General features: G+C 44.0%; 1 protein-coding gene across 4 annotated transcripts in view; it reads left to right on the top strand.

The window, feature by feature from the left end:
* CUTC (cutC copper transporter) overlaps positions 1-12,716 on the top strand; it is a 435,187-nt gene that overhangs the window by 326,595 nt on the left and 95,876 nt on the right. For all 4 annotated transcript variants that reach the window (XM_069611524.1, XM_069611523.1, XM_069611525.1 and 1 more), the window contains 2 exons: positions 897-932; positions 1,397-1,530. In XM_069611524.1, coding sequence (XP_069467625.1) covers positions 897-932; positions 1,397-1,530 — 170 coding nt within the window. The remainder of the gene's footprint in view (positions 1-896; positions 933-1,396; positions 1,531-12,716) is intronic.

Here is a 12,716-nt window from a genome sequence, read left to right as displayed (position 1 = left end):
TGCACTCCCTACATTCCACCATGGTGAAACTTATCTCTAATCTTTTGATTGTAAAGGCATATCTATATCTAAATGGTAAAGACACACTGTTGGTCCTCTACATCTCTGGTGGTCCACAAATGGGATCAGAATTGCACAGAAATTCCTCCATCCTAAATGATGCACAATCAATTCCAGTCAGTCTGGTATCTCTTTCTAACTTTTGTGAAACGGGATCGAGGGCATTTCACATTTATTTCAACCGCTGCAGGGAATGGGACTAAATAGGAATGTCTCAGCCCCTCCCATAAATAATTAACTTTCGGGGTAATGACGTATGTTACCGTGAGATTTTCTGATGCATAGCAGGCTGATTATAGAATGACATGTCATGTTGAAGTAAGCATTTGCTAAGAACTCACTTGGTACACATGTGATTTCTTATGTAATTGATTAATTTGAGCCTTGTATCATGCTTTGACTGGCTTCCAAAAATACAATTCTAGCTTGAAAATCAAATGTAAATACATGTTTAAAAACAAAGGAAAAACACCTTTAATCAAACTGATTATTTAAGTAGCCCAATATTTTGCAGAGCTTCTGCGACTGTGTATGCGAGACATGTTCATTCCGGGGTTTGCACAGTTTAAGTTGATGTGTCAATGTTTGGTTGTTTGCCGTCCTTTAATGATTATTTTGTTTCTTTATAATAAAACTTCCATTTGATCAATCCCAGATCTTGGGTGGTTGGTTGCCCTAAGTGCCTGGGAGAAGGTAGATAAGTGATTATCTGTGATGGGAAACTCTGTGATAGGTGGTATTTTAATAACTATTCGTACCATTCATATTGCCCTCACTGAGAGAAGTTCCCATACTGAACATGGCTAATTTTCTCCTGTTTTTTCCGTCTCTCCTAGCTGCATCACGCCCTCTGCCAGTCACTTTCCATCGAGGTGAGTTTCATACCATTAGCGTGATCTGAGATATAACCCTCTAGAGCCCAGCTCCACTTCATGAATCCACGCCTTTGATTGTTATCTTTCGATTTATGGTGGTTAGTTGAGCGTTTGCAAAATGCCTTTACTTCTGCTTTCAGGGTTTTTTGTTGCAAAGGTCATGATCATCTTGAAAGCAGACTAGTAGAATGGTCTTCTAATGGTCTTGTTTTTGTACGCACCAAGGTGCAAATTCTGAGGAGGGTTTTCGGTGAAGTAATCCAAAAGGAGCTTGGCACTTTTCAATGAAATGCGCTGATCTATTATTGATATGTTTGTGCCATCATGAGGTGAAGTGACAGTGATGTGGAATGTACTATTTAGTGTATATGTTAGTATCTAAATATTTCTGTAGCCTTGCTTTCAGTCTGAGCGTACGTTGCTATCATGTCATCTTCCTTTTGAAATATTTTGTTTTGCAGCATTTGACATGGTTCATGACCCACTGGTGGCATTGGAGACCCTGATTTCCTTGGGGTTTGAGCGCTGTCTTACCAGTGGATGTGACAGTTCCGCTCTGGAAGGACTGCCGTTAATTAAACGACTTGTTGAACAGGTGACCTGTCTATCTCCTTCAAATTTCCTTGTACCTAAAAGTCTACCTCCTGCGAGAGCCTGACGTAAATATATATGTATTCTTCAGTGCTATTTCTTTCATCACCACTATATTGAAGGTCACACATTTGCAATAGACAGTTCACATGATTGTTTCTTCACAGTGGGGTAGTGACATGCTGCAGAAAAACATAGGTCCACAAGCATAATGACTGCTCCATATTTTTACCCATTTTCTATCCCTGAGCTATGCATAGGGGTGAACAACATTCAACAGCTGGCAGACCCTAGCCGTACCAAAGAATCTTTCATCATTATTCATCCCACAGGGAATACATGTTTTAAGTTTAATAATAAATTGTGCTTCCGTTTTTAGGATTGTGTGGTCTCTGTTGCCACCTCTCACAAGGCAGGAAATGTTAGTTGTTGCATAAGATTTTACCAGATTACAGAAAAATGCCTGATTGGGAACATATTTGTTTATGCCTCTTTGATAACTAAATTCTAACTTTTCCCCCACAGGCAATTTGCAAATGTAAATAACCTACTCTGGTCCTAATAGTCAATTTCTATTACCTGAAAATGTAGGTACTGTGCATTTTGTGACTGAAAAATCCAATGTTTGGATGATGAAATAAACTCTCTTTCTGTATGTTTCTTTTTGTTTAAAATGAGTACAATATTTAGTCATTAATGATGTAGTGCATCCCACCACTTATATATTTTTTCTTATTTTTGTATTTGATCAAATGTGTTGACAGTTATAAATAACTTTTCATACAACACCATACAATCTATAACATACAAATCAATACATAATACATAATATAAAATCCAATTGGTTTTCAATGTTCAACCATAGTTTCATCATTTCCAGAATCAATGATTTAGTCTTCCCAGAGACATATTTCTCAAATATTATGATTCCATGCACTCTTTAGTATCAGAATGTAGTGTCATTTTAATTTACTGTAGTGCAGCGTTTCTTTAACATGTCTCTGTTCTAGCTTAAGCTTTCAAATCACAAAATGCACTTCCTGTTACAGTTATGCCCTGTAAGTAGAGCTTACTTGATCAATGTTGATACTTATGTTAGATGGTATTGATGTCCCTGTCGGAGGGACTGTCTTTGTTTTATCTGCCAGAAGAGCCTATTAGTCTGCTTTATACACCCCGCCCACTTTGTGTTAGAGGGTGTCCATTTCCTGCATGTAGGACCTTGATGGTACCAATTAGGGTTTGTTTGAAATGCTCCAGTAAGCTAGCTGCCTGATGGTAATAGTTGGAAGTCCAGAGGGTGTCTACGTGTGACAATCTTTTCAAATCAATGAGCAAATTGGAGATAACAGGTTACCTTGTCAGTCAGACGTTCCTTTGGGAACCCCACAAGCAAAGTATGGTAGAGGTTTCTGAATAGATTGTGTTGTGCTCATCTTATCTTCATAGAGCAGACCTCAGGGTAGTAAATACCTTAATATAACAAGGTTACAATATGGCAATTCCTGGCTTTTGATGCCCACATGATGCCTTCCCACATCCATTTCAATCTAAGAAAAGACAATGTCAGCGATAGTCAAGGATTGTAGGGAAGCTAACTAAGGGTGTATTTATAGGTCTTAGTCACTTCTTGGTGGCCTGCTAAAAGATGGGGAGTGGGCCAAATCTATTAAAGCTTTCTGAAAAGGTGTGGGGCATTGAAAAAGAGCTCTCTAGTCTTCCCTTCTCTCTTCACATTGTTCCTTACTTGGTATAAAGACTATTTCTTTCTACAAAATAGAGCACAGCCACATCTACCCTATTCTGCAGATATGGTGGCATCAAAAGAGGGATCCCTGCTCTGTGCTAAAACCAGTTTGAGTTATAAAGCAGGATTCTCTTTCTTGCGAGTGTCGGGTACCTGCGCCTTCAATAGTCTGGCTGATCCTGCAAGATCCCCCAGGCCAGGCTCTGTCCACTGCTTCTAGGGGATCTCTGGGATAAATGAGAAGACGCAAGCCTGGCTTTGCCCCTTCCTGTCTCTTCTATCTCTTTGGCTTCTTCAGGTTGGGTGGGAAGGTACACTTCTGCAGATCAGTGGAAATATGGGGTCCCCGGCCTGGACTAAGAACCTATGATATGATATGGCATTTGTAACGCGCCTATACACAAGTGTTTCAAGGCGCAACGAGGCGGGGGGGGAACAAGGGGAGACAGACAACGATCCTACTAGGCCAGGTGTCATTCAGTTCGCGCAAGTGCAAGGGTAGAGGGGAAGGGAAAAGTGCAGGGGGGGAAAGCTAGAGGGAAAAGTGCAGTACAGGGTTATAGCATACAGGATAAATTACAAGGGCCAGCTGGTGGCAAGTGCGAGGTAAGTGCAGACAAGTGCTGGCAAGTGGGGCTGTAGGGATACAGACACAGTCCCGCAGTGCAGGGGTTGACAGGGAGGCCGTGCAGGGGAGAGTGGCTGGGCCAAGGACCGAGAATGGTGAGTGGCCCAGTTGCAGATTCAGTGCAGTTTCAGTAATTTTAGCAGGTGAGAGGGGGAGAGAAGGTGGAGGCAAAGAGGAAGGTTTTGAGGTGCTGCGGAACCGGAGATGGTTCTCTTCAAGTTTCAGGGAGGCAGGAAGGCTGTTCCAGAGGGAGGCCCTTGCAGCGGAGAGAGATCTGCCCCGAACTCGTTGGAGAAGCGGCTGACCCTGAGGGAGTTGGAGGCGGATGAGCGAAGAGCACGAGAAGGAAGATATTTAGGAAGAGAGAGTTGAAGGTATTTTGGCCCAAGGCCCCAGACGGCCTTGTTGACGATGCAAAGGGTTTTGAACTTGATCCTCGCAGTCACTGGGAGCCAGTGTAGTGATTTCAGTCCTGGAGAGATACGGTCCCTGGGCTTGAGGCCAAGGACAAGTCTCGCAGTCCTGTTCTGGATGAGTTGCAAAGGGCGGAGAGTAGAGGCGGGCAGATTTAGGTAGAGGCTGTTACAGTAGTCCAGCTTCGAGAAAACCAGGGCTCTAGAGACAGTGAGCTTCTGGGGGAAGGAGAGGAAAGGAAGGATACCTCTGAGGAGGTGTAGTTGGTAGTGTGACTTCTTAGAGACGTCGGAGCGACATCAGATCTCTTATTAAACACAATTGCCTTCAACACAAAATCTCAGTGGGTTACTCCTGCCCCAACTGTATTTCACTGCTCTTACACATTTCAGAGTGTTCCTTCCATACCTTCCTTCTGGTAGCTCGACTCTTCAGCAACTGGGCTCGCCCTTGTATTGGAATGTCCACATAGTCGACAATATACATATCCATCCCTCCTGAGTTTGGGAGTCGGGGGGTTCATTAGTACTTGGACCACTCTGGATGTTCTGACCATTCATATTCTGGACAGTGGAGGGCTTCGGTAGGCTTTCAGAACAGCTTTCGTGAATCCCATTTTAACACCATCTGCCATATAGCTGAATGGGGTCCACAAAGAGCACAAAATTGGGTCAACCACGTTTGATTTCACTCAAAAGGTTCTCCTGCCATAGTGTCAGGACAGTTTCTTCTCAAAAAGTTATAAGGGTTCTGTTATCAACTTCCAAGGGTTCGGGGTACTACCCAGTTACTCTTAGTCTCTGAGGTACTGTCTTTGCATTTCCTCCTGCTTATTTTCTGTTGATGGGGGTAGAAGCTGCTTTGTCTCATCCACAAGGTTCAAAGGGAACTGGAGCATCTCCCCAACTTTAAGGCAGAGCCAGGGGAACTAGAGAGCCTTCATTTATGTAAGACGTACAACTGAGTCGGTGCTTGTCTCTGTTATAGAGGATCTGACCATGATTGTGGATCAGTGTGGAGTCAGTCTTTTGGTCCTGCTCGACCTCTATGCAGCATTTGATACTGTTGACCATCTTATTTTGTGTCGATGCCTTGAGTTTGGATAGGAGGGCCGGCTCTTGCCTAGTTGAAATCTTTTCTCGATAACTGAACGCAGGTGCTCTCTCTCTCCCCTTTTGTTTCTGCACCATCTTGTCTGACTTTCCCCCAGGGGTTGGCTATTTCCCTTTTCCTTTTTAACATATATGTTCTTCTGCTTGCCAGACTTATTTGTTCCTATGGGTGTCAGTTCTGTGCCTGTGCGGACAATACGCAGCTGGTTCTAAGAATACCTGGAAGGCTTCCGCTGCCGGGCTCAGGCCCCTGGCCTGTGGTGGCAAAGCACTTAATTACAGAGCTCGAGACATCCTCCAGGCTGCCTGGAAGAAAGAATTCCCAAGAGTTGAAAATGTATGATTTGCTCCATTTTTAGACTATATCAAAAATGTGCAAACGCAATGGCAATAATTTGAGGCGCCGAAGAACTGCATCCCCTAAAAATCAGACCTACAGTGGGCCTCATTATGAGTTTACAGGTTTGGCTAATAACAGTGGAAATGCAGTGGTAACTTAGTACCGCCGCATTACTGCACCGCTGAACTATGGATTTGGAGGTAAGGTGGAGGAAAAACCTCCAGCAAAATGCTGGAGGTAATTCTGCCACCTTCCCTTCAAAAAGCCGCCATTTGGGTGGAATTGCCACCGGTGGAAATCCCCATGGAGTCCTACTCCATAAATGGGGACTGACACCACCATACTGCCACTTGTAATCCGGTGGTAATTCCACCGGTCCAAGTGGTGGTAACAGTAAGTACGTTTGGTGGTATTTCGGTGGATTTATCACAGAGATACCACCAAACACATAATGAGGCCCATGTCCTTTCTGTCTAATCCCCATGTACTGCATGATGACACTCAGGAAGTGTGGGACGGGACTGATGTGCTCGTGGTGAAGGGTTTGGCTACCCCTGTGGGTCTGCCTGAGGAGACAGCCACTCACGGAGGAAGGTGGACATGCCGTGGGTGCCTTGAAAGGGACTGGTGATGACATTAGCACCTCTAAAACTCGAAAAGGCGGCCGGCCAATGTGGTGCTATACATGGTAACTGCCCTCACTGAGACGGGAGTGGGGCTGGCAACACTTAGGTCAATTAATTTGCCTTGGTTTATTATAAGCGGGGGGCTGTCAAGAGAAGATGAATGCTACTCAGCTACCAGGGTTCTGAGGGAGTACGTTACTTCCCAGCTATATTTTTTCTTAAGCATATGAGAAAATTAGATTCAGTTGGGGGATTTTTACCGTTTGTCTGTCAAAGGATGACAGATGCTTCAGAGTTTCAGGAAGTGTGGGGTGCAGGGAATTGTTAGCTGTAGGGAAATTTTTCAGTTTGTTCTTCATACTCCGCAATGGGGATCAGGTTGCTGAGTGCGGTATGATTCACTACAATTCAATGATTTTGTATGTATGGCATGACGGGTAGCGATGACACATCTGGGTGGGTGACTTTTCTTGTATAGCTTGGAACATTAACGGGTTATCAAAAAAAGTTAAGAAGTGGACTGTTTTGCAGTTTCTCAACAAACATAAACCAGATATTGTCCTCTTGCATGAGACTAATTTGCGTGTTAGCAAATTCACCTTTCTAGACCAAATGAGGTATGCAGCCTTATCATTCTGGTTTCTCAAGAGGTTCCAGAGGATTGCTCACCATGTTTAAAAAAACTTCCTGCTAAAGGAGGTCACGATGGAGCTAGATTTAAAGGGGAGATATGTTAGGGCTGTGGGTGAATTCAAAGGGTAAACCCTCAGGGTGCTGTGTGTATGTTCCTCTGCCCTTGAATTTTGAATTATGAGGTGATCTACCTTAACTATTATCCCAACTCAACTGATTTGGTGTTAAAAGGAGGCGATTTCAATGATGATATGGATCCCAAGTTGGAATAGGTCAAGAGGAACCAAAGGGTGATTGACAATCACAACCGTTTATGCAATTTCTCATATGCTGCGATCAACTGGACAGGTTGAAACATCAACACCTGTCAAAGAAGTGTTTCTCATTAATTCTGGCGTCCACTCCTCCACGTCCAGACTGGAGTACTTCTTTACAGAATTTGTCAGATCAAATTTCTCCTGAGGGCCATATCAGATCACTCGGAAATTAGGGTGTCTGCACCCAGATCAGGAGGGGTTTGGTCTCTTAATGGTTATTATTTGGCATTCCTTGACATTATCCAGTCCCTTAGAGGATGCAACACTTTTAATATATTACAATTATTGCCACAATGGAGCATGATAATAGGACAAAATGTGAAGCTTACAAAGCCCGATGAGGGGCAAGGCCATATCAGTTATTGACAGTATTGCCACTATGTTCGAGTTGGACAGAAACCTGAGACTTTAGAAACATCATTTCTGGCTGGTTCGGATGTAAGGGTTCATCAGGAATTATTGAGGACAGGGAGAAGCTGCCACAACTGTGCCAGGGACTATGCCAAGAAGGCATACCACAAGAGTAGTGTGAGAATCTATGACTTGGGGAACGAAGAAGGACATATGCTGGCATTGTTGGAAAGGAGAGAAGATGGTTCTCACCATTTTCATTTAATAACACTAAACGATGAGGAGGAACTCAAAAACAATAAGGCTATTGTAGATGTCTTCATCCGTTTCTACCAAGATTTGTATCCGAATCACCAAATGGGGGAAAGAAAGGGTCTTTCATATGGTTTTTGATGAAATCTTCACTCTGAGAAATTATCAGTCCAATGATTTGGAGGGAGAAATCATGGTTGAAGAACTTCAATCTGAAATTTCCAAGTTACAATCCGGTAGGCCCCTGGTCTTAATGGTCTCCTAATTGAGCTCTTGAAGAAACTGGATAAGAAGATGCTAAATATGTTTGAGGCTTGTGGATCTGCTTGGAATCGCATGCTTTTCATAGGCCAACATCTAGTGGTAGATGCATAGTATTGCATTTTTGTTTTCGAGTTTTGGAAAGGGACATAGACAGGGCGTGCTTGTAATACTATTCCTGTGTGACGTGCATTGTACCTAGGATCCTTCACGCGTCGAGGTCCCTTAGATTGTTTTTTCAGAGATAGGTTGCAGTTTAACAAATCATTATTCATATTTTTGTTTATATTTCAACAGTCGCCTCGACGATCCATCCTCCAATGTCTGATGACTACTGTCTGAAGCTTCGACGAATCTCTCCTTCTCGACTGCTAGCTGCGGCCTTCACCAGGCGTCAGCTTTGCAGTAGGAGGAGTGGCGGGTCTCTACATTTACATTTCTTTGTAAAATGCGTGTTTCCGCTTTCTTCTCTACCAATTTCTGTCTAGTTGTTGCTACATTCATACAATACTATGGAACGGACGCCCTTTACATTTTGACCTTCCTACAATACATTATTTCCTTGGAAGGACCCACACCAAGTCTTTAACAGGTGGCTTCCATGCAATCATGCCGAACAGCGTTGCAATTCCTGTAAGCTTTTTAAGCCAAAACACTTAAAGACAGGCACACCAAGTGTTGGGCAGCCTATGCCCTGCAGGCCGAATCCCTTTCCCTCACTGTCTAGGCCGCCTGATAACACTTCTGGAACCTCTTCCACTTACACTACATCTGCAGAGACTTCAACTATGTCCCTACAAAGTAAAAGGTCTGTTCACCCAGAGGAAATTGTATTTCCCCTTCCTGAAGTTCCAAGAAAAGGAACATGGACAAAAGACACATTTGAAAAAACTATGGACAGTGTGATGAATCTGATGGTGTCATCACTGCTTTCCCAGGAGCGGCTTCTTCCTATTTGGCCATGGGACTGCAGCCGCTACCTGATCCTGACCCTGGGGGTGGCTTTATGAGGGAGGATCCCATGGGGGGAGGCGACTCACGGGAGAGTCTTACAACATCATAGGATGAGACATGGTATTCCCGTTTTCATTTTAAGGCCGGTCCCTTCCATTCCCCATACCTCAATAGCATGTTGTTATAGTTCTCCTCATCCCCCCTTAACAACTACTAAACACACTTCTGCAGACTCTACCTATAGGTCATCACAAACTGACTTCCCATTTTCTAATGCTGAAATTCTGCCATGATAAAGAGGAGCAGAGTAATGAAGATCACGAAATGCTGGGAACACACGCTGTGCTCTAGTTGTTGGGAGCTCATTTTGGCAGGTGGGACATTTAAACCGGGAAATCAGCTGATTAGAAGAATCTGTCCGGAAACTCCTGTCTGCTGGGTGCTGATCAAGAGACTGACTGGTGGAAGCGAGGTCTGCAGAGCCAACCGGCTATTGAGGGGAACCGAAGCTGCGGGAAAGCTAGAGCAGGGAGGATGTCTACCTGACGTGCAGCTATACCGGAGAGCAGCCTCTGCATTACTGGAACCCTGGAGAATGCGCAGCAGATGAGTAAGACACGAAAAGAGGACAGGAAAAGCAAAGCAGAGGGGACAAACCCGAATGGAGTAAGATGGATGCCGACAGGCTGCTGTAGTTTCACAGCGGGAAAGCCAATTACAGTAACTCGGTTGGTCCGCCCAAGGGAAGAGGGCACACTGGGGTATATCGACAAGTGTATGAAAATAGGTGGTTTGCATAAAGATAAAGCCCTGGCAGGAGAAATATACCAGACATTCGCAAGTCAGGAGTGTTTACATATAAGACAAGCCCTGGCAAGAGAGTGTGCCAGGCAAGATCAAGCTGGACAATGTATGAAATAGATTACATGAGAAAATCCTGACAAAGATATAACAAGAGATAACCAAGGAGTGTGAGTGAAACATTTCCAAGAGTGGAAGAAGCCTGCCAGGAGAGTACACCAGGCAGTAAAGTAAGATTCAGATTGTCAGTCCAGTTACTTTGTATAGTAATTCTGCTGATTCAAAGAAACTCAAGGAACTGCTATTGAGTGAAGAGAAGTCCAGACGAATGGAATTACCCTTTGGCACTGTGAACTGTTTCTACATGGAACTTTTGTGTTGGAGTTAAACATTTCTTCTTTTGAACATTTGTACACTTTCAAGGCCAGAGACATTTCCCTTTCACGTTGGAGTTGATTTTAGAATGTGAGGGTCAGATTTGGACTTTGGACACAGGACTGGTTGTTTTTGATATCTTGACAAAGGTCTGACCCGTTAGTTTCGTTTGGTTTAGGGAAAATACCTCTTGGAGCTGGGACAGAGAGTTATTTTCCAAACCCATTTTGTTTAATAAGTCTATCGCCACAAGTCTCACAGACACCATCACTTTCATGTCATCAATGAGGACACTTCTAACATCTTTCCAGATGATCAAGGTGATCTCTATTTGATGCAAGACAAAGGGGATCAGGATCAGTTTCTTTGGCAAGGGGATGCTGAGCAGGGTACTTGGCCAGCAACTCCCACTCATTATACCCTGTATGAGCCAGATGTTGTTTTTTGGCAATGATGATGATCCTGTACAGCAGCCCAGGGACTCGTTGCCCATTGACAACCAACTTGTTTTTAATAATCTGCTTAAAAGAGCAGCAGAGCATTTTCAGATTCAAACACAGGGGAGTACTTCTGACCCTGACTTTGTCGAGGAGATCGTAAAGGAGAAAAAGGTTATTAGCCATTCTATCCCCATCTTGAACTCTATTAAAAAGACAATTGCTCCTTCTCTTCTCACACATCACTCACACGGGCAGCGAACCCGAGGGTGGAGAAAGTGTTCAAGCCGGCACCAGCTGACCCCGTATATATTCAGGGTCATGTAACGCCTGACTCACTGGTGGTCCCTACCACTAGGTAGCGTGCTGGAGTGCCACTGTCCCCTACTGAGGCACTTCCTGACAAAGAATGCAAGAAGCTTTATGCTTTAGGCAAGAGGGTCACTGCTTCAGCAGTCTATTCGGCATGTATTGCCAACAATACTACGCTGTTAGCAAGCTATAGCAATGTCCAGTGGGGGTTGCTCCAGAGGAACTTGACTGACATTCGCAGAGCAAACCAAGACCCAACTACTGAACATCATTAAAGTGGGTAGACGGGCCACCCATAACATTTTAAAGAACACCTTATACTCCGCTGAAACAGCATGCAAAGTCCTTGCACAAGGAACCCTATTAAACAGGCACTCTTGGCTGTGTAATTCGGGTTCAAACCAGAAACTCAGGCTACCATAATAAACAAGCTTATGGAGGAATCAATCTTGTTTGGCAAAGCTGTAGATAAAGCTTTGGAGACAAAAGTCAAATTTCTAACAAGCCATTTGTCCAACGCAGAGTTTTGAACACCCACCGTTCATTTTGCTCCAGACCCACACATTCAGGGTTCTCATCAGGTGTCCTGTTCCTGATACACACCCCAGGGTACACAATCTACCTACCAAACCTCTCAACACTGTGATTTTAGATGCAGCAAAGCTAGAGGTAGCAATGCACTCCCCTACCTCTGCCAGCAAGTGACTTTTCCATGAAGGTTCCCTCCTATGTGTCTCCAGTAGGAGGTCGAATTTCATCATTCCCCCACGCATGGGAGAAGATAATCCCAGACCAGGAGGTGCTATCTACCGTCGCAGGCGGATATTTCTACTAAGACCCTGTTACCATCTGCCAAAGCACAGAAGGATGTCGCAAGAACATCAGCTCATCCTGCAGGCGGAAGTGGAGACATTACTTCAGAAAGGAGCCATAGAACTCGTCCCCTTTCTAGAGAAGGGTATTTATTCAGTGTACTTCTTTGTACCCAAAAATGACTTATCCTTGCGCCCTGTATAAAATGTGCGTCCTGCAAACAAGTATGTCAAGCCACAATAATTCAGGATAACTACCTTGCAGGAGGTAATCTCTCTTCTTAAAAAGGGGGACTTCATGGCGACATTGGATGGGAAAGATGCATACTTTTCAGATTTCAATGTTGTGTAAGGAAGGCATGGTATCAAAGTAAGATGGACACAAGTGACCACAGTTCAAGGGTGTTTATTGAACCTTATCAAGGGTGTGATAAACACCTATCTAAACCTAAATCTAAGATGGGAGCAAGCTACGACCATCAAAATAATAATGATGCAGTCCTAGTGGAGTCTCGTCAAAATAAAAGGCCTACACTAAAAAACCTATTGCCCCTCCTTACTGCTAATTTACAAATAGTTTGGGGAAATGTTCATGAAAAAGAAAGAAGTGTTCACAAAATGATAATTCAGGATGTTCAGGCTATTGGCCTCCCTTCCCAATGTTTTCAGCACGGGACAAGGCGGTTCACTCGAACATAGCACACTCTTGGGCTTCTCCGGCACAAGGACACAGTTCTATAATAAGCATCAGTGCCTTGTATGCCCAAGTCTCAAGTTATCAAAAGTCTCTTGATCCAGACGGCCTGATGTAGCAAACA

This window comes from Ambystoma mexicanum, chromosome 8 (assembly GCF_040938575.1).
Source record: "Ambystoma mexicanum isolate Mex_15411 chromosome 8, UKY_AmexF1_1, whole genome shotgun sequence".
In the NCBI taxonomy this organism is placed as follows: Eukaryota; Metazoa; Chordata; class Amphibia; order Caudata; family Ambystomatidae; genus Ambystoma; species Ambystoma mexicanum.
The sequence above is the reverse complement of the archived record's forward strand: the minus strand, read 5'-3'. Positions and strand labels throughout refer to the sequence as shown.